The 23,186-nt window shown below is 35.9% G+C and overlaps 2 protein-coding genes across 5 annotated transcripts in view; both read right to left on the reverse strand.

Moving 5' to 3' along the window:
• Positions 1-996, reverse strand: part of SUN1 (Sad1 and UNC84 domain containing 1) — a 34,471-nt gene extending 33,475 nt beyond the window's left edge. For all 4 annotated transcript variants that reach the window (XM_084536495.1, XM_084536485.1, XM_084536498.1 and 1 more), the window contains exon 1: positions 863-996. The gene's annotated coding sequence lies outside the window, so the exon portion shown is untranslated. The remainder of the gene's footprint in view (positions 1-862) is intronic.
• A 735-nt stretch (positions 997-1,731) lies between these two features.
• Positions 1,732-23,186, reverse strand: part of DNAAF5 (dynein axonemal assembly factor 5) — a gene marked incomplete at its 5' end in the record, with an annotated part of 29,170 nt that continues 7,715 nt past the window's right edge. The window contains 8 exons of the mRNA XM_084536506.1: positions 1,732-3,236; positions 3,710-3,901; positions 5,303-5,459; positions 6,766-6,916; positions 11,675-11,822; positions 14,481-14,649; positions 19,492-19,635; positions 21,826-22,038. Coding sequence (XP_084392632.1) covers positions 3,097-3,236; positions 3,710-3,901; positions 5,303-5,459; positions 6,766-6,916; positions 11,675-11,822; positions 14,481-14,649; positions 19,492-19,635; positions 21,826-22,038 — 1,314 coding nt within the window. The 3' untranslated portion in view covers positions 1,732-3,096. The remainder of the gene's footprint in view (positions 3,237-3,709; positions 3,902-5,302; positions 5,460-6,765; positions 6,917-11,674; positions 11,823-14,480; positions 14,650-19,491; positions 19,636-21,825; positions 22,039-23,186) is intronic.

The raw sequence follows: 23,186 nt of genomic DNA on the forward strand, positions 1-23,186 counted from the left end.
ACGCAGTGATGCTAACACAGATTCCACAAATAAAAGAGGCTTTGCTCTTCTCAAGCCAGCAGTTGATTTCCACAGGCCAAGAGGTTACTTGGTGTCTGCAGCACTGCTGTAATGTGTGTATTCTGCTTGCACAAGTGACTTCTCATAAGCAAGGTAAAACCTACGCAATAACCAATCAGAACTCTAATCTGCATGCTCCGGTGTCTGAAAGCTTTTCAGTTAAAAGACATAGTTCACTCTAATAGCTCTATAGCTATTACAGATGATAAGACCCACAGTTAAGAGTAGGGGACTTCACAATCTATTCAGAGCAGTCATCACATACACAATATTCTGCATCAATTTTGTCTGCTCTGTTCAAGTTATAGGTACACTTCAACAGTCTTTTCATGATTACCTCAGAGCTTCCCTCCTAACTACATTTGTCTGCCTCTTCAAACAGCAAATGTAGAAGCAAGATCCAGTTATAGCCAGAGGTTATAGCCAGAGGTTGGTACTCTGGGGAGCACACCACATGTGCAAGCAGACAAGGTGCATTAGCGCATCTTTACCATGTGATGAGATGACACAGTGCACTGCTGGACACCTGCAGACAGGCTGCCTACAATTTGCCTAAAGCATTTCTGAAGAAATGTGCAGATTGCTTACAAGGACCCACATGGGTGAGAGGAGGATGGATGGGGAAACAAACTTAACCTCCAGTCTCTCCTCAAACTGCTCTCTCAAGATGTAGCCTTCTTGTCACAGTCTAGGTGCATTAATTTACAGTGCTCTCTTCACGTCTAATCAATTGATTCTATTTAAGGCGGTCAACAAACATTTAGAAGAGTCTACATTCAGTTAGCCAAATGCATACACTTACCAAAAATTTCGTTTCACTGAGAATCCAAGGATCCTCCGCAATAGGTCTTCTAGCTTGTAAGGACAAAAGTCAGAAGCATGTATGTTCGTCACACGATGGGCAGGGCTAGTAAGTCTGCTTATCTAAAGTCTGAAAGTTTGAGATAACCATTTTGCTCAAGAAAACTCGTCCTTGCTTAAAAGTTACGTAATTAATATGATCATAATAGCATTATGCAACGAATCCAAATAAAATCTAGTACACATAATAGCTGATATAGCAAGATGGAAAAAAAACACCATACACTTCAATCGTGTACCTCCTGACACAGCAAGAGGTTGCTGAAGCAAGACTTCAGGTTGTATTGGAAGAATCGGTTGCTTTGCAGTGCTTTGAAATCCTGTTTTTCTGAGAATAGGGTGTTGAATGAAATCTCAAGAGGGCTCTGCTAAGATGGCTATGTAGTCTATTTCCAGTCTAATTAGATTGGATTTTTAACGATTGATTAGACTAAGAAAACAATTTCACAGAAACACAGAATAATTGAGGCTGGAACGGACCTCTGGAGATCATGTAGTCTAAATCCCTGCTCAAGCTGAGTCAGGTAGAACAGGTTGCCCAGGATGTATCAGGTTTTGAATATCCCCAAAGGGTGGAGACTCCACGACTTCTTTATTCAATGTAGTTTTCTAGTGACTTGTATTTACTGTACATTGTAAGAATTTCTGGTGGCCTTCTCGTTATATTGAGCTACACATTATTAAGTTATTAGTCAACCAAACTGCTGCTCAGTAAAGGAACAGTTATAGCTTTTCTTTTCATGAAAACTTCAAAGACACAGTGTAATTGATTTAAAATGAGCATCCAGTTCTAGAGAAATGACAAAGAGCTTTTAGATTGCTAAGAAAGTACTCGTTTATTCAGTATCTTTGGTGTTATTGTCCCTTTTGATAAGGTTTTCAAAACAACCCAGTATTTTATGGAGGAGTAGCCACAAGTTTGCATAACTTTGCTTTTAAGGTAGAAGTAGGTCTTGCTTTGTGTATCTCTTTTCTCTCAAATGTTTCTTTGAGATTGCCAGTACCAATTGATGCAAACAGACCATGGTTTGGTACAATTAAGTTAAGTCTGAAAAAGTAGTTATCTCAGAAGGATAAGCAAACATGAGGAGTACTCCTACATCATAAGGAGTATTCCCAAACCTTGAAGAGCCTGTTCTTAGACTTGATACAAAGCCAAGGTACTTGGGAGGTAGAAACAAAAAATATTTTCTGCCTATAATACTAATAATTTTAAAAAATCAGGAACCTGCTTTTCCGTGATTTTTGTGTGCACAATAAATAGCACTGTACCCCAGAATGACTTAGACAGGAATCTAAGAAGCCCACTTTATTACATAGCTAAGAATGTGAGAAAACTCTACAACTTGTACACTACAAAGGTATTTAAAGAAATGCTTTAACCTAATATTGGAGAATTTCACTTCAAAGTAGTATGCAAACAAATGTTGCTTGCCTTCCAAGGCACTGTAGGATAAACATAAAAGATGCAGATATTTAACAAAAACAATATAAATATTGTTAATCTAAGTGACAAAACAGCACATTTCCTTGCATTACAATCCTTAATTTAAAAAATGTTAGTTTTATTCTCAGTCATAACATGTAATACAATGACAATACAAAACATTCCTTTAGTGACACCTACTCAGAATATGTCCCCTATGTTATGCTAGTATAAGTACTCAAAACACCATGAAAATTCTGCTGCACTATGCAACAGAAGTTTGGCTGTCTTCATTTCTGATAAAACTGTTCCTCACAGACCTGACTCTGCAAAGTCTGAATATCATCCAGTTTGAAATGCTCCTTAGAAGACTAAGTACTCGCTGAATTACATAAATTTAACATTACAGTATTATTTTTTAAAATAAATTATCTTTCTCAAATATAAATAGTGTCAGATTCCTCAAAAATATTCCTCTTTTAAACCTTGTACCTGGAAAAGTTCCAATGCAACATGAATTTAAACATTGTCTTATAGCTAGGAAAAGAAAAAAAAAAAACAAAAACCACCTTCACATGGCAAAGAACATAGAATTGTGCTAACCTGAGTTTTAAATGAACTAATACTGAACGTACAAAGGAAAAAGAAATATCTATTTATTGCTTAGCCTACCTTAAGAAAATGAAAATATGAAACCAATCCAGATCAAACAGATTTCACATGCAGTTCACTAAAAAATCAGCACTGATTCATAAAACTGGTTCTTTGGCTGACTGAATGTGATGTAGTAGTTGATTACAATAGACTGGTGTTCGATGCTTATGTATAATCACTTCAATTTCTCTCACAAGCAGTTCTGGATATAAAATGCTGCCTTCTTTTAAAGCATCTGTAAAACAAAATATGGTTTATAAAACATTAGCTGCTCTGTCTTTCTCTGTCCAGGTTCCCTCAAAGTAGTTGAAACCTAACCTGGAAGTTTTCTGTTAGTTGCTCAATCATGAAAAACTAATTCCCCTCTCATTTACTGGAGTCTGCATTTTGGTATCTATATGCTTGAACGCATAAACGGATACACCAATAAATTCCACAGAATTTATTAAGAGATAGGGTATGGTCACATCCTGCAGTGGTTAGCGTCTACGGTCCATATCCTGTCTACTGTCTATACAGGGTTCTGATACATCAGATATGCTCATATTCCGACTCTAGTGAATACTAGATAAAATATTCTGCATACAGGTGAAAGGTCTGAGCTCATACTCACTGAAACTAGTCCCTAGCAGTAAGAGTTTTCAAGTGTTACATGGAAGTAGCATTCTTTGTAAAGCATTGTCAAAAAAATATGAATGAAAGTCTTACCTAGGACTGCATTTTGCGTATCTTGATCTTGGTCATCCAGATGTATCAACAGTTCTTGATACAGAATCTCAATATTACTTTTCATTACGGATTTCATATCACTGTCTTTTACACAATTAAACCAATTAGCTAAGGTGCGAGCAGCTGCCAGTCGTACATCACGTGAAGCATCATCCAAACGCTTTAGAACTTCTGCAAAGGAACAAATATACAACCAGTCATCACTATTAACAGAAGTTATCTTTTTATTTTTATTTCAAAACATAAATTTATTTTGTAATCACTGAAATTGTTGTTGCATTTATATATGTGACATCTTTCTGTCTTTTGAACTTGTGGAATACATGTATATTCTTCCTAAAAGCATGCATAGGATTGTTATTGGATTGTTTTCTAAAAGTTAATTATGTTGTCAAAATATTAAAATACATTTATGAAATTATTTAGATTAGTTGGCTAACAAACTCTACCTACATACCAACATGATACCAATAAGCTTTAGAGAAAGTATCTCTATTTGACAACACAGCACTGTAGATTAGTAGTTTCTTCTTCTTTTTTTTTCTTTTTAAACCTACCCCACACAATATGGAGAACGATGTGATTACCATTTATATAACGCATTACTGTTCTACTTTCACTATAGTTAAAACATTATTTCACATAGTCTAAACTAGGAAGCAAGGCAGATGAAATACTGGTAAGCCTTGGAGACAATAACACTGACTAAAGTTCCATCTAGTGGTCTAATGTATAATAACATCGGGAATAATTCAGCTCAGTTCTGCTTAGCTGGTAGCAAGGGCATATAAAAATGATATTAGCATATCAGCAACAGAATATCTTAATAAAATGAAATGCTGCAGTTGAAAAGCTAGTACAGAAAGGGCCTGCAAGAAGCAAGTGCTGTTGGAGTCATACTTAATACCTACTCACGTGTGTTAACATCTTGATTCTTTAAAATGCATACCTGTACTTTATATACTTTATGCAGTCTCACTTGGCAATAACAAATCATGTCTTCATCTCTGCAGGATTAAAATGTTAAATTGCCTCTCATATACAAAACTGTTGCTGACCGTATGATTTTGCCCAATCTACTTTTTCCACTTTTTTTTCCCCACTTTTCCTTCATTTTATATAAATTACTATATAAAATTACTCTAGGGGATAAGTACCCAAATAGTTAAAACATCAGATAAAAGAACTGAATCATAGCACTAGAATATGTTTATGGGAGTAAAATAAACATGTGTGAGAAACCAAGTCAACATGAAATCCACACCTGTTTGTACCACTTAAAGGCTTTTTTGCTCTTCACGTAGGACTAAAGCCATTTGACATAACAGATTTGTCATTTCCTAGTCTGTGTTAGTACTTTCATTGCTACCAGCTGCAATTAAACTGCAGGTGAGGTGGACAACCTTTGGAGTGAATCCTAAAGCTACAGAGAGAATCTGCTTACCACTCCAGAACGAGGACTTTTTATCATTACAAACAAAGCTTCTATGACACCTCAGGAGAAAAAGTAAGTGTAAGTTTTCAATATGGAGACGTGCCTCCATCATAAAACCCCAAAACTCTCACACTTACCTGGGTAAATCTTGGTAAGCTGGTCTTCATCAAACTGCCTCCCACAGACTTTTAAAAAAACACCAACAATACAGCAACCCATCAGTCGACTAATTTTAGAGTCTTCATCCATGGCAGCAATAATTTGGGGCATTAGCACATCTTTGACTTTCAAGGTCTAGAATTAACAAGAAAAGCATATAAAAAACAACAGCTTTTCAGTCTCTCTGAAACAATATGCTTATTGGTTACATCAGTTATCATTAGATCTGACAGATACTGGATTGCACAATTTAAAAAGATGAAGTTAATTATAATTACACCTGAATCTCTTGACGTTAGCTTCATTTTTACCTCTAAAGAAGCTTGGGAAATGGAAAATCCACCAATAGAGCAGCCATTTCATGAATACTCAGTATATATGCATGAGTTTTACATTATCTGTAAAAGCTTTAGTCTTGCTTGTCTTTTTATTAAAAAAAAAAAATAATCTTGGCAAGACTTTCAGTAATTTGGAGATGAGGATTATGTGTATGTACCAGTAGATGGTGCTCTTATTCCAAAAGGAAGCTTTTAAATAAAGATTTTAATACAACATTTTTAGTCAGTTTCATTATTTGACTTTAATATGTACATTTCATATACATTAATGTAAAAGGGCATTTAGGTCCCCCACTGATTCAGAAAAACATTTAAACACAACAGTAGTCTCTGATGTTATTTTTGTATACGTGAAATCAACCAGTTACATGTGTTCAAGCATTCTGTTCAATTAAGGTCTGTTATAAAGGCAATAAAGATTATAAGCATTTAATAATACTTAAAGTCCATTTGTTTTTTAAAATGTCCTTATATTGAACATTTTTCCTTCCACATGCCATTTTTGCTAGCAAACAAGCTTCAAAAACCTCCTCAGATTCAATTAATCCTTGATCACTACAGCACCTTACATTTCTTTAAGCATATTCCTTGCCAGCTCTCTATTTTAGTTTCTATAGATACCCTTCAAGTTCCATCTCAACTCCTCCTGCCCTTTCCAGGAATCTTTTACATTTTTTTCCTAAATGGACCTGTGGGCTCCAAGGCAACCAGACAAGTTGTCTTCACCACATTACACAAAAGCATGTACTGGCTAGCTCCAGTGCCGCTCCGCACGTACTGGCTAAGGGGCCAGTTATGTCAAGGGCCTGAGTATTTGGTGTGTCAGAACTGGCGTTATGCTAGAGCAGATCTACAAAATTTCATGATGGCAAGTTCTACAACATATAGCAGGTCTCAGGTCTTTTGTCAGGATATCACCCTCTCCTCACTTCTGATCATTTCAGTTATTAGCACTCAGTTGCAATTAATTTTATTATGAAAACTATACATCCACCTGAAAATCCTACTTAAAAAAGGGATTTTTTTTTCATTTGTTTTCCTTGCATTTATTTTGCTTTCCTGCCTAAGATTTCAAAGTACGCTTGATGAGAAAGAGAATTTACCTCTTCTGGTGAAAGTGTTTCACAGTGAATTAGAGCCCAAAGGCATGATACAGCTGTAGTGCGGATGGCAGCTGCTGTTCTTCCAGCATGCCACTGCAGATTAGGAGCCAGAATGTCTTTTATCACAATCTCAAGGTAGCTAGGGAACAGCCTGGAGCCAAAAATAAGAAAGCAAAACAAAGGTTCATGAGAAATTGGTAGAGAGACTGACAGGATGTAAAAGAGAATTTTCTGTCATAGAAACATAGGCAAAAAAGGGGGGGAAAAAGACAAAAAAAAACCACAAAACTTATAAGCTAACACGATTATAATGTATGTGATAAGCCTTTCATAACTTAATTTTTCCAAGGCAGTATTTAAACAAATACCTAACATTCATGGAAAGGGGAGCCTAGACTTTCTTCCACTTCAGACGATGCCCATGACTCACTGTGTTATCTTGGTAAACTACTTACCTTCTCTCTGTCTCATTTTCTCCGTCTGTGAAGTGGAGATAATGCTCCATGTGAATGCTGTGAGGATTCATTAATATTTGTAAGGCCCTTTGAGACTGTCCAATGAAAGGTATTCACAATGTGAAAAGTATGAAAGCTATTGATGAGACCACATCTACTGATATTGCAGGGAGTCTACCCAGAATACTTCAGCTTTCCCTTGGCTCAGAAACTTGTCTCCCTCAAGGATGTGAGGTCTGTAGGATTTTTAAACGGTGCCAGTCCCAATAGCAATTTGCTTTCATTACAAACGTACAAATCTGTGATATTTTTGCTGATGTGTTTTCCTGATCCTCTATTGAATGTGTTGTTACAATACTAAAAGCTGTTGCAAGAATCAAAAATTGCAAGAGGCAACATTCCCTCATACCCATTTAATTTAATCTCAAGCAATTTTAAATTAAGAGAGAAAGATATAAATCTTACAGACAAGTTTAAAAAGACTTTTCTGCATCAAGGAAGCCATGTCTGCCTGGCCCGTCAGTAAATAATTAAGGCTCTGGTTATTCACTTTGCCTCTGTGCCTTAAAGAGCAGCTGGCAGTGTGCAAAACAGATTGACTATTAACAGGCTAAATCTACCTTGACTCACATCCCACTCTATTCAGACTTCCAGCAGACCTGGACTGCAGCCACCTGAGTGCAAAACAGCACATCACCACCCGGGTGCTTGACAGAAAGGGAAGAAGCTGTTGCTGATTTTCTAAGAGTCCTACAATGCCAGGATGAGTAAGTGGTTCCCACAGAGAGGTGCCAAGCCACAGGAGGAACGTAACAGGCAGATGTCGACAACAAACAATTATTGTTAAGTACCTTTTAACTTCTTTTTTAAAAAACACAAACAAAATTAACAACACAATATCATCCACCAATGGTAAAACTTTCCACAATAATATTATATCAATGTAATCACAAATGTAATTGTGTTTACTTCTTTCCTTTAACTATTCTTTACCCATTGCAGTTAGACCGTGTCACTAACGTATGATTAGCTAGCCCGCCAGACTTCTGTTATCTACTGCACATACACAAAACTGACAACCTCTTATCTTCTACATGAAGAAAATATGTATGCCTGGCTGCTGCTTAGTCACCTGGCTAAAGAAAGGAGCAGTCTCAGAAAGTTCGTTCTTGCTTCTTGTCCAGCAGATGGCACTTATGATTCAGTAATAACAAGAAATCTGAAGTCCCATTAGACACATCTGAATTTGTCAAAAACCTTTAGATTTACTATTTTAAACACATTCCTAAGAGTGAATAATTTTCCATTCAAAAAAATTGCCAGAAAAAATGTAACTAATGATCACCATCATTCCAAAGCAGCTCCAAAGCAGTTCTGGGCTATCTGATCAGTAGCTGTTTCTGTTCTTAATAAAACCCTCTATTAAACTGTAAAGAAAAACAATCTGTCAAAACATAGAGGTAAATTCCATCAGCATTATGTTAACCAGAATGCTATGCTATTTGTGAGAAGTCTTGTTCTACTGCTTTGAAATAGAATCAGTAAAGCAATACTTGGCAGTTATCTGACACAATAACGTCAGACTTAAACAAAATTAGATGACCATACAACTGTGTTTAGAAGAATAACTGAAACCTTTCCTATCTAAACTGTTAAAATGTTTTAAAGAGCTGAACAAATTACTACCAGCAATGAATGTGATTGTGTAACCAAAACTTACTACTACTTCACTGCCCTATCTCTCATTACCATTAAGATGTATTTTTTGCTCTTGCTAATGCATTTAAATTCTCCCTCTTTCCATTTTCAAATCTTACTGTTGTAAACCTATGTAACTTAATTTTAAACGTGAGCTATTTCCATGAAAGAACATATTTGTGCTATTTGTATTCAGTTAGTTGAGACTTTATTTTAAACTGGATAAGAAACAACTAAGATGTAATCTATGCATATAACATAATAGTTCTTATGCAGATATAGAAGGCAAATAGAAGGCAAGCTTTAGAATTAAATTAAAATTGCTAACCCCATTTTATGGACTTATATAATTAAAATGGAATGAAATTTTAATATTTTAATTTGTTGTTGTTGTTGTTGTTGTTTGTTGTTTTTTTTTTTTTTTCTTGGTTGGCTCCTTCTCTGCTTTCACAGCACTGCTGCACTTGGCTTTATGCATTTGTGGTTTGGCTGTTGTTTTTTTCCCAAACTTAATATCCTAAATCTAGGTAATTTGAAACAAAATTGTATTTGCTTTTACAAAACAAAAACTCCAAAAATGTTTTGTAAACATCTTCTTAAATGCAAAATCTTTATATGTCGCTTCCTCCAGTAAAGCATTTGATTTTACAGGGGTAAGTAAGATCAAAACTTCAAAGTGCCATTTCACTCCCTCTACTGCTTTTCAGTTTCTGAAGATAAACGTACTGGTAAAATTCATTGCTTTGCTCCTGTTCTCAGAGGACAGAGAGACTCATTATGAGCCATGCTGGGCCATCCTTAGCCAGGAGTCATTCTTGGTACAAACAGGTCTATTAACCTTACTGGATGTATCTAATCTTGACAAAAGGTCATTCACTCACGCTGCCTGGAGCTAAGCAACTTCCATCATGGCTATCTGTGGACAGGCAGTGTGATGTGTAGCTCTATTTGCTGAGTACACTACTTTGAAACATATTCTTCTATTTTTTTTCAATGGTAATTGCCCTTTTTTTGTGAATCCAAGTGAAGCTAATAGCACAGCGGGTTTGTTTTCTTCTTCCCTCATTTGGTTCCATTATTCATACAAATGACTGGGTTGCACAGAAAAGATTTTTTATTCATCCTATTTGACTATTGCTCAAATAAAATAATACTGCTTGATGAGATTTACCTTGTGGTCCTCCACTGATGATCTCTCTCTACCAGCAGTACCTGCATGCCCTAAGAGAGTCAGGACTTTGTAGCATGCTATGTAATGTACCTGTCATACTGCTTGGATGCTTTCCATAGACCAAAATGAGAGGCAGAACACCAAATTAAACCCCCAGTTTTCAAATTCTATTCTGCTGTAAGCTACAATTATATTTTTGAGGTGAAAGAGCAGGACTCCAAATAACTGCATCTGACACCTGATAAGGATTTGAATATTGGATCCTGAAAATATGTAAAGAGGTAACAACAAATATAGCACAAAAGCTTTCAGTTAAAAAAGGACAGTTTCATTACATTACCTCTTTCACACTAGCTCAGAAACTATTAGGGGAGAAACTATTAGGGAGAAACTATTAGCAGAGTTTCTTCAGCTTAAGTGGAACCCCACTGAAGGGTAAACAGGAGGGTTCTTCTGCCCATACCCTCCACTACCCTCCACCCCCCATTATAGGATGGAGGCCTGCAATATACCAAATAGAAATCTAAAAATGGCAAAAATATACCTACATTCATCACAACATGGCCTTAAAGAATCTGTATCAGTGTTCAACATATCAGGATGCCCACTGAGTGCCTATTTGCTCCTCAGAATCATGAAAAACTAAGTATAACTGACTGTTGTGATCAAAGTACTTTTAGAAAGAATGCTTCCTATGATAAAAAAGAAAGGGAAAAAAGGGAAAAAAAAGGAATTTTAGAGAGTTAAAAATGAAAAAAAAAAAGATGCAGACTGTATCAGAATGCATTGACATACTAAATGCAGCAGGCACTGGGAAAATGGAGTAGATGTACTATATGTATTCAGGACAACTTTGCAGAAGAGTTTTCACTGCTAGTAGGGCTAAATTAATAATGACAAAGGGCCCCACTGCTGGGATTGTTATAAATGGAGGGTTTTTATATGCATGGTAAATTATAGTTCGACTCTATTTGCAGTGCTTAAATACTGCAAGCAACAGGAGACTTCCAGCATCAGTCACCGAGAGTAATAATAATTCCTTCCCAAACATTTAGTTCAATCACTTTTAAACACCATGCTATACCACAACTTTTAAATGGCCATATTTTTCAAGTATTTGATTGTTTTCTTACCATAGCTACAGGCAAAGTTTGAGGCTTTAGGACTTGGCTGGAATGGAACAAACAAAAAAAATCCTCTCTTTCCTAAGAATCCCCATCTTAGCTTTCAAACATATATTATTTCCAACTGTAGTACTTTCTTTATTTCTTAAACTATCCAGATCTTCATGATATCCAATCTTAATTCTTCCACAGTGACAACGATATGAGAATTATAGTGGAAGAAGTCCAGACTTCAATTTTCATACTTTTTATTTCTTAATTATTGCCTTTGCATGCCCCTTCTGAGCATTGTTAAAAAACACAGCAAGAAAAATATGCTATAGAATATGGTGGGAAAGCCTTTCTTCTCCCACACATGCTAACATGGACACAATTATAGGGGTTAAATAACTACCATGGTCATTACTTTTTAATGCTACTTTAGTGTTCAAATGGCCGTGTGAAATTAGAACTCTACTTACCCCTGAGAATTGACGGTTTCATTTGCTTTCTGGAGCAACTGTGATAAAACAGTGAAAAGTTTTAAGCGCATCTGGGGATCTTTGTTTGGCTGAAGACATGTCTTAAGAATGAGAATAAAGTCATCAAGAGCTTCACCTATGACAGGACCTAGAGGAAGAACATGCAACACCTATTTTGGAGCACAAATAAGTTCTATTTGGATGTTTAATATCAGAGTACTTAAAAAAAATCATAATATGCTTGGCATTAAAGTAATATTTAACTTCCCACTCTTGCATGGCAGCTGTTGATATATCCATGTTACATTGTATTAGCCAGTGTAGAAATACCTAAGCTAACTCTCCCTGTGCTCAGGTACTTGCAGACTTAGCCATGGCAGCATGGTGCTCCCTGAAGACTGCTTTATCCCACATCTCACTTAACTGTTTTGGTTCTGCGATGCTACAGTGTATTATGTAGCATATCAATGACATCTGCTACCTGCTGGGACCAGTGCAGTATGAAATGGCAGTCTGGGTGGATTAACACATTTGAGGGGGGCACTAATGCTGTTTGTTATGTAGCTCTGAAAGCTTGAGACTGTGCACAAAGTTCTGGTTTATCGAACTTAATGGAAAATTATACTGAAGCTGGTATGACTGTGATACCACACCAAACAGCAGAATTGGTTGGCTTCTATCTTCTTTCAAGTTTTTCCACATGCAGCATTCAAGCAAAAGTGTTCATGACTCCCAGAGGCACATGAAAGGGCATGTTTGAAAGGGTCGGCCTCAAAACTTGGATAATAAAATTATTGCAGTTGTATTATTCCTCCATGATGATTATTTGAATTTTACAAGAAAATCTAAAATATGGTGATTTCTTAGAAGGTACTATTTGAAATAAAAATATTTCCCAAACTCATTTCCTAGTCTGTTAACGTTTTCACATCCTTTGATGAATTCTGTTTTTACCACTAAACGATAAACAAACAAAGCCCAACTTGTTATCCCAACATCTAAAGAAATGATTTTGTCAAAAGAGGAGGAAGTTTCTACCATTCTCCTTGATATTGATTAATAACTACATGGTTTTAAAGAGGAGTATGTGTAGACCATACACATGCATTATTCTGCAAGCTGCTTACTGTAGAATGCTCCTTCTGCTCTGTTTGCTATAAAATGCTTTCCCCTAGGAACTTCTTCAGCTTTACTTTCTTGTGATGCACATTCCATTCAACTCCAGTCACTAAGAAAACCCTCCCAGAAAGCGACACAACACTTTGGCATTTCTGATGACAAGAACATTCCTCACATGTGAAATGAACAGATTGAAGCATTCAAGAATCCAAAACAAGTTCAACAGCATTTAATTATATCTGGAAATTTAATGTTTAAAATTAAAATAAATAAATAAATAAAATCAACCGAACTTCAGTGTCTAGACTTAAGCAACACAGGGTGAATGTTAAGCTGCAGTTTGCTATATTTCCATGCCAACAAGTAGGTCTCTATTTTCTTAACGTTTATTCAAGATACATTGCTTCATGTGAGTTCTGAGGAATTTTTAAGACACTTATTATATCAAACTGATAACAGCAACTCAACAGATGGAAAATAAACAAAATAATCTACATTGTTAATTTCAATGTAAGCATACATTCCTGAAAAACAGTAAAAAATGAAAATTTAAAATAAGTAAACCTGATTATATTGATCAAAAAATAACATTATGTGTGGGAATGAAAAGAAAGAAAAATGAACAAACAAACTGAATAGCTTTAGGAGATGCTGTGTCAGACAGAAAACACAGACAATAGCATATAACCAGTGTGGGATACAAGCCAAAATGTTTGCCCAGACGTTTTATGATTTATTTGCCATTAAGGAAAACAGAGACAACTGTCTAGAAGTTCCTCAGTCATGGGATGAGGAGTGCAAATCTACAGAAAAGTTGGCTTCTTGGAACTTGCACTGAAAAAACTTTTTTGTTCTTTCTAAAGACGAAAAACAAAAAAAAAGTACTTATACTGGTTGATGCACAAACCAGTGAGTGGGTGTTTCATATAGATTTGATGAGTGTTTTTTTTTTTTTTTTTTTCCTTTTTTTGAGGTTCAAGTATTAAATGCAGAAGATAACAGTTACTTAAAACATATCTGTCCATCTTTATCTGTCTGCAATATGGATACTGGTAGCCAAAGTCACTGCATACAATCCTGCTTTACCCAATAAAAAGAAAAAAGCACATAAACAGGATAAAACATCTCAAAACAGGAGCCCAGAACAAAAAAAAACAACTGCCTGTCACTGCCTCCCTTGCCTGAAAACATAATCAGGACAGCTATGTCAGAGGTATGTTCACTGTGGAGATCTGAAGTTAGCTGAAATGTATGCTAGAGTATTTCACTAAAGCCTGTGTAGTGGTGCATTGGAGAACTTATGTGTGGAAAGGCTTGTACAGATAAGTATCTTTTATAAGATAAGGGAATAGATGGAAAAAACAGATACGCTTTTGGACACCATAAGTTTTTTTTTTTTAAACTTTTCAACTACCTTTTCATCTCCCCATAATCCCTACCTGTTTCATTTACCTGAAAGTATACTGCTACTTAAGTGCTTTTGGTAGGCTCCTTGCAGCCAAGGAGTCTTTTGGAATTTGAGCTGCTTGAATGTTTTCACTTTGGTTTTCATTATACTTGTGAAGCTTTTGAATATTACACTACTCATTATAAAACACAATGTGTCTGCAGGCTACCAAGATTATTACTTTATTATTATTATTTTTTTTTAACTGGATGAGCTTTCAAACTACTAAATAAGTCATACCTGAATGATTTGCGATGACATCTAACTGTAATATTTCTGGAGAATAGCAGGTCCAAGAATCATGTGATACTGAAACCCATTCCAAAAGCTGAATTATATGCTGTTTGTAGAGACAAAGAAAACTATCCAATTGCTGCACTTTGGCTAATGAACACACTGTTTCTTCTGCCTGTTAAAAATAGAGATGAGATACTTCATCTTAACTGGAACAATATACATACATATGTATATATTTTTTTTTAAAGGCAAAACTTTAAAAAATCTGTTTATGCTATGAGAAGGGAAGGAACAAGATGTGCATAGTTTCAATTTGGACAATCAAGACCAAATATATAGTGTCTGCCTACAATAAATCCTTTAACTTTGATTTAATGACAAATATTTGTCCTGATTTCAAAACAAAATCATAAAGAATACAACAATGTAGTAGCAAACTAAAAGAATCAAATCCGTTTGAAAACCTATCCAGAAACTAACCAAATATAAACCAGTACTTATTAGTTTTAAAGATGTAGTGATTTTCTCCTTATTTAACAACGCTTTAAAACATGTTCATAAAGACAATTTCCCAAACTCACATCTAGGAGGCTGTGGCAGCTTCCAAAAAATATTGCTGCTCCTGTTTGGAGACGATAAGGTACTCCCTCTCTCGAGCGCCTGTTTTACTTTTTTTCTTTCCTTTTAAAAAATTTAATTAGGCAAAATGCTCAAAAAATTTCTCTAAGAAAGAGTTTATGAGCATGCTGAACGCAGTATCTATAGTATTAGTGATTTCAGTGGACAGTGAGTAGAGAATAAGGAGAAAGGAAAAGTCATAACCCCCACTGAGAAATGACCTATGTTGTCAGTATGGTCTCCGGTTCTAGAAGGGAAAGAAGTAGTGCAGCACTATGGGTGACACCATTTGTCTTTAAGTGGTTCAGTACAACTACAAATTGTAGTCATATTTTTAATATTTTTAAATTGAACTCAATTGCACAAGCTAGCTGAAACATGGAAGCATTCTGCCAGACAGTCAAGACAACACAGAATAACTTGTAGGTACAATACTCATTTTCTGTAAATAAATTGGAAGATTAATGACAACATGGCAAGACAGAAACCGTTCTCCATCAATGACCCCCCCATCTGCAATACTTTTCTTTTATTGAACAAAATACAAAACAGTTACAAAACAATGCTTCATTTCGAGGCAATTTAAAATATACTATTAAGTAGTTTCATGACTGCAATAGAAAATAGGAGAGATCAAATTAAATATGCCAACAGATTGATGTAGGTTTTCTCATTCAGAAGGGTCTCATAGTAAAAAAAAAAAAAAAAAAAAAAAATAGAAAGGGTGATTTTCTTTCCTATATCTGAAGCTAGCAAGTTTAATGATGCATTATTTTCATGCTTATAATCAATACGTGCCCAAAGAAGAAGGAAGACAGCATAAAACAGTGGCAATGAAACAAAGCCTTACCTTTAGGTCACCAGGTATACCACTGAGAAGCTCAATACACGCCTAACTGACTAACATCTGATATAGCTCAGTCTATTTGGGGCTGTAAATCATACTTCTCATCACAATACCTCATTGCTCAGTTGGTGGTCCTGGTCTTTTTCCTTAGCCCCAAGCAACTAGAAACATTGCAGAGCAAAAAGGGCCAATCAAGCAAGTAGAAGACTGCAACACCCACAATCAGATCGTTTCAACTGTGGCCTCATATCCCTGCGATCTTCTGTCTCCTGTCTGAATTGAAGTTCTATAATGCGAATTTTTGAATAATTTATTCTTACACTCAAAATCTTTTGATTCTGAATGCAGGCTTCTCTTCTGAACAACAAATTTACATTCATAAGGCTACATGCAATACATTTGTTCTACATGTTCTTAAGAGTATTTTAACGTGGACTTCTTGCCTTCTGCAAGTTGAAGTTTCAGAATACCCAGTAACTGGGAAAACAAACAAACAAAAAACAAACAGCAAGCTGTGTTTGTCTTTGTAACAGATTTATATATTGCTCTTATGTAATCTCTTTGCCAGATTCTGTCTAGCTGAAAGAAAGGCTAATGAGAAAAAAGATTCTCATCCAAAGTACTGTCAACTTTAAAAATAATCTGTAACTGCAGGAACATCCTAAACCTTTAATAATCTTTGGAGATTAACTTTTCCACATATGTAAATATATGGAATTTACCTCCACGAAACTGCTTTCTTTGTAGGAGTATGAATCCATAAGATTTTAAATAGACATTGCTGACTTTATGGACCATTTTAGGCCTAAACAGACAAGATACTGGAAAGCATACCAGATCAATCTGTCTGAGGTCTACTTGGACAGATTTTCTCTTTAAAAACAAAACAAACAAACAAAAAAAGGCCCAAAAAACCAAATCTCACTCTCACATTGGCTCTTTATGAGACAGATCTTTGTCCTGTACCTCTCTGTCCTGCAAAGTCTGTTCAATACTTGTTTCAAGCTTGTTCCATTTTAATTCCTTCAGATTAGTTTTCTATGTGTATGTCTCCTTGGAGGCAGCCTGTCAGCTATGGGACCATAAATACTGATGATACACAGGCCTTTGGAATATCATGCCTGGGAGCAAGAGAAAGGAAGTAGAATAGCCATCACATTTAAGGAGCACATTTGAAAAAAGACAACTCGCATAGGTCACGATTATACTACATGAGGATGGCTCGCTGATTTATTTGATATTTAGCTCGGGGAACTAAAAGGAAGAGAGAACTAAGAGAGTTTAACCAAAACGCTCATCTATTATCAGGGCATCTAGAGATGTCCTTGATTTTAAAGTGTTCCTGCAACAATATTTAAACTTTTAGTTCTGGTCAGGGGTAAAAAGGTCAAACACTGTAAAATGAGTCTGATGTGAACCTAAACATAGAAAAAAAATGATCACTTTTTTTTTTTATGGACAGTAGCACTCTTGATCTGTAGATGAATTGTTCTTTATGGTTAAAAAAAAGAGATCTGAGACCATCTCCACAGTTCTGTGTTGTAAGTTTTAACAAATATTACCCAGCTGACAACCACAACATTTTCTGGTGATCTCCTTTCACTACATCAACTTTTTGCACAATTTAGTCTCCCTCTTCAAAGTTATCTTCACCTTGAAGTCAAATCGCTCTAAAGCCTGCATTTCCCTTTACAGGTATCCCATTTGTAAACTCTCACATTGAGATTTCTGTCATTCAAGACAAAATAGTTTATTAAGATAGTACCTCTAGAAGGAAGACTCCTGCCCCTCTCGCCCCTGTATAATATCAGACGCTAAAACAAAAATTATCCAGTGTAATGGTTCTCTTGATTGTCATCAAGCCACCTGTTAATACCTTAGGCGACTATGCAGTGAAATATTGTTTCTAGATATAAAAACAAAGTTATTCAGAAGCATCTTTAGTTCTCTTCCCTTTTTAGGTGTGCCACCAATTTTTTCCTGGCCACTTGTGTGCATGTGTACATAACCTAACGTTAACAATAAACCAGTGACTTCTATCCATCTAAAAAATTAAGCAGCAACAGTTCAATCAGCACCAACAGCATGCCCAAAGCTTTGCAGAACCCAGTGATAAGTACAAGCTCTTTAACACCTCCTTTCCTAAACCATTACCTTAACCATAACATCCACTTAAGTAAAGCATTCTCCTAGGCCAATTGCAGCCCTTACCAACTGAGCTTCCCATGCTCCATTAATGTACTTCAAGCCATCTATCCTGAAACCTAATCTAAATGCACGAAATATCTTGCTTTAACAACAGCCTGCGGACCCATACTGACCACAAAATAAAACAGGACTCTAGGGCCCCTCTCAGAATCAGCACATATTTTTAATTCTGTGGGCCTTCACCAAAAGTTATGAAGAAATGTAGCTCTCCAGGCTCTGCTGTCCCAAACTGTAACCCCAACTCCAAACTTAATTTTATTGTTTACCACATGTAGTATGTGTAGTAAGAGGTGCACAACTCTGGACTAACCATAAGCTATTACTCCCCACTGATACAGCCAACCCTTCAGTGAACAAGCCTTACAAGATACAACAATAAGGCCAACTCCTACGTTTCTTATGAGAGTAATATGTTTTTCTGTTACATCAGCCAAACCCAGATATTAAGCAGATTTCTGCTCATGTAGGAGCTAACATATTCTGCTCTTCAGGCACTAGTGTTGCCCTAGATTTTGACCACAGATTTATTACCATACTAACCCTTAGCACTACCATCTTCCAGATCCAGAAGAGAAATACTCTCCGTCACTGCTAATCTTCATTACAACTCTGTGGATTTTCAAAATTCAACACTAAATGAGATCTTGAAACTGTTGTCTGGAAATAGCTATAGCACTTAACAAATATGAACTGTTTGATCTGTTGCTAGCAGAAATATCAATATTTTGACTGACAAATGATAACATCCATAGATCTTTCATCCTTCACAGTGACTTCTAAATATTAACTACCAGAACAGTGCCATAGAGATAGGTATTTGAAGAACAGCTTTATTTTTATAATCCAAGTATTCCCTCATGCTTATTTCATTCTAACAGAGTGAATCCAATGAAGTTGAAGCTATATCCATATCTAAATATTTAGCTATTGTATTTCTGCACATTTTTTTGAAACACCAATTGCTATACACACATACGAAAATAAGCAATCCTTAAGAAATACTACAAGGATGATACTTCTTAGCTTTCACAGATCAGATTTTAATGTTTTATTCTTTTGGATACATTGCTTGCACCTGTTTTAAACAGACTAAATCCAAAGCCATTTCAGCCATGGAAAAAGATGAGGAGACAGACAAAGGGGCAGAGTCAGTGTCAAGGTCGATGCAACAGCAATTCACTTCAAACTCTACCAACATTTGTGAACCTGCTCACAGTTAAGGATTTCTGTGGTTTAATGTCTAACAGCAAGACAAAGTATCATGGCTCTGTGTATACGAAGTGCTATACCAATAGGAAAAAACAGAAGCATAACAAAATACTAAACCAGTTAATTGCTTACCTTTTCTTTAAGGTGCTGAGAATTTGGTGTTGCCATTACTGTCACCAGAACTTTCAAGAGCTGCAAGCAAATTTCTTTGCAGTCTTCCTGACACACTTCAATTAATGCTTCTACACAATAAAGCAATTGTTCCATATAAAAGACCTATTTTTTAATAAAGAAGTAAGTTTATTATGTTTGTTAGAAAATATTCATTTTAAGGGAGAGAGAAGGGAAGTGAAAATAATAAAACCTGAGTGCTGAGTGCTGTATAATCTCCTAAATTGGTAATTTATTCATCATTTCGTGTTAGTTCATTTGACGACCTACATTCTACTTTGTATAGAACTCAATATAATCTTCTTCCCGTGTCCTGTTAACAAAATAAACAATCCTGCTCTTAACCACACAATTGCTCCATTGTGAATAAAACATCAAAGTATTTCAGAATGCTTTCTTGTAGTACTTTCTCATTCTGAAGTGTAATTTGTTAATTAATAACATGTTTATTACAACTTTTTCAAATATAATTCCATGTCTTACTATTTTGAATGGAATATTAATAGTTAAGTACATAAAACAAGAAAACCTGAGTGTCTGCTTTTATCTTTGTCAATTTATCTCATTTGTTGCAATATAATGCCTGTTATCTCGATCCAACTAATATCAATGGAAGTCAATATTCCTGTCAGTCAGTTTGCAGCAACTTCTAGGATAAAGTGCATCTGATAATCCATGAAGCTGTCAGACTACATTTAACTAACAGAAGGGGCCATTGTTATAAATTTACTTCCAAAAAATAAATCAAGCCTAGGAATAGGTTAGTTATAAATGTTATTAATCTCATGGACATGGTCAATCCTTAGCTAAACAGTGTCTATGCAGCATTTACTCTCTAAAATAGAGAAAGATTGTTTTCCAAGACCAAAGGCTAGATCAAGTCCACAATTCCACCAAATGCTTCAGCTGCAGATGAATGTGTCTACTGTATATAATGCCAAATGGAAATGGTGAGCTTAAGACCTCATAGCAATTTTGCAGATATACTTCAGGGAATTGTTATTTGAACAACCAAGTTATAGCGCTTCCAGTTATATGAGTTCCTAATCATCACACTCTTCATGGAGATTAAGGTTAATTCTCTGCATCACTGGTATATATTCAATTAGGGAAGAAACCTAATGAGGGAAGAACTTCAAATGTATATCTTACATTGGCTCAAAAAGACAATTATGCCAGATTCAATCTATACACATGAATAACTTTTTTTAAAGGGAAGTTTGAATCTGACACGAAGTCAGAATTTTCTGAAGGCATCACAGTGGCCCTTTTTTGGTCATCTTAAGAACAGAGGTCTAACAAACTTTTGCTGCCATGAAAGCTGGGATTTCATCTGTGCGGGAGATTTTAAGGATTCTTTTTGTGCATGTCTAACAGATCTATTTCTGGGCCTGGGCAGGTGATGAAAAGAAAAAGAAAAAAAAAAAAAAGAAAAAAAGAGTAAGATAAAAATAAAAAATAATCCTGGAACTTTACAATCTCCATTGCACGCTGAAGAGAAGCCCTCACCTCCTTATATAGCAATTGATGAATATTTTTCAAATGCCAAAATGCAAATGGTTTTCAGGCGCAGCCATTAGTTAAGGGTACGCTCAGGAATAAATTGCTAATTTAGAAATGCCTTCCTGCTGGATTCCAACCTAATGAGAAGCAACCAAGCTAAACAGAATACAAAACATGCTCCTAAACTTACCTGTAACTGTACTGGTACCTTTCTTTAAAAATGAAATAAAAACAAAAATAAAAACAATAAATGACATTAAAATGGAACCTTTCTTGGAAAGCCTGACACGTCAAGCGCTATGGACTGTGAAAAGTTGTCAGTCATTTTTACTGATGATGATCAAAATATATTATCTTGTTTGGACTGTGAACACAAGGCATTTGAAAACATCAGTTAAATTCTGAACCTGGATCAGCCAAGGGAGTGTACAATTAGTACAGTACGTACTAACCAGCTTCTTCTCTCTTTGTCATGCCTTTTCCTACTACCACCTGAAGCATTTTACTACAATTCTCAGACTTGAATCCACATCTGCTGTAAGGATGGATTACCAGCAAGTTTTTGGGCATAGTATATTTGACTAGGTGACCACAACTAGGAAAAGAGTACAAGGTGGCTCAGGGAGGACATGGAAGCTCCTGCCTTTGTCTCAGATACATGCCTACAACTACTATGATGGGATAAGGTGAGTGTAAGAGAGAAAAGGGAGCACTTAAGGAGAACAGATGAAAAGTTTGGAGAACCACCAGTCTAAAACTTGGGACTGTTGTGTATTTTCCAATCATCCTTACCTCTTCAGATCGCTGACAAACTCCAGCTTGTGACAGCATGTTGCCAAGATCAGTCAAATGAGGTTGTAAGATTTCTTTTGGGCTACCTCGAATCACTGCAGTTAGAACCATTATACAAGAAGGCTTAGGTGTTTTCTCAAAGGCTGATGTGATTAATTTCAAAGATACCTTAGGGTTGACAAACGTTCCAATCAATTCTGCTGCTTTCACACACTGAAAAAAAAGAACAAGAATATCTTGAGGATTTTTCTGAAAACACAAGACCATTCAACGTATCATGGGATTTTTCTTTTTATGATTCCAGCTGCTATTTGAAATGCCTTGTAGGCCTTTTCCACTCACTCAGTAATGGCTATATGCATGAAGAAATTTTCTTGACATGTGTTCAGTAAGCACATAATAAGGCATGCAAGCACTCTTCTCAGCAACAGACAAACTTCCATGAGAAAGTAATGTAGAGAAATGAAGTGTACAACTTTCAGTGTAATGAAGTCTCTAGCTTAAAATAACCAGATGCTGCAGATTTACTGGTTTCATTTTTTTACTCCAAAAGCTGTTCTGAGGCATGCTCTCAATGCCCCCACTACCCATTTATTAAAATCAATAACAATAAAAACACAAAAAAGGAATTTTTTGTCATAGTAGGATATTTTGACAGGGACATTACTGATCTGGCTTACTGTGGAAGCGCTGTCATGGAGGATCTGCTCGCTGCTTTCAATCTCTTAACTAAAAAGGCTTAAATTACTATCTTTTCCCCATTATATTCTTGCTCTTTGATCCCATCTCTTACTTGCAGACACATTGGTATGCTGTATTCCACGTTAAATACCATCACACCAGAATTTACTCTCTGACTGGTGCCTAGCATTAACAACCAGGTGCATGAATAAAGATACAGTCTACTACTGCACCATTACCTGTGCAACAGGAACATTTCCTCCTAACCCCCTTCACAGAGACCAGCTGGGTAATTCTTATATCTTATTTGGTATTATTGGGTTAGAGAAAGACATGCACATTTCCAAGCTTGGCGGTTGTTCTGAAATGGGTTCTTCTGTGACAAAGGACGGAGGAGATAATCATAGTACTCTGGGAAGCAACATCACAAAGGAGCAAAAAAGTATTCACAAACCAAGTTGCTGAATCCGAAATTTTGGCATAGGGAAGAGTAAAATTAATTTAATCCTCCCAATTAGGATTAAATCTTTTGAAAGCACCTGTGAAGAGATTAGTGGTGGAATTCCAAGAAAGAGACAAGTATGGTCATAAAAAGGAAAGGGAAGACTAGGTACTGCTGGAACACATACTTTTGATGCTATATTTACAGCACTAAGCACTAGATGGAACAGCAGAGCCAC

This window comes from Aythya ferina, assembly GCF_964211825.1.
Source record: "Aythya ferina genome assembly, chromosome: 15".
NCBI lineage: Eukaryota > Metazoa > Chordata > Aves > Anseriformes > Anatidae > Aythya > Aythya ferina.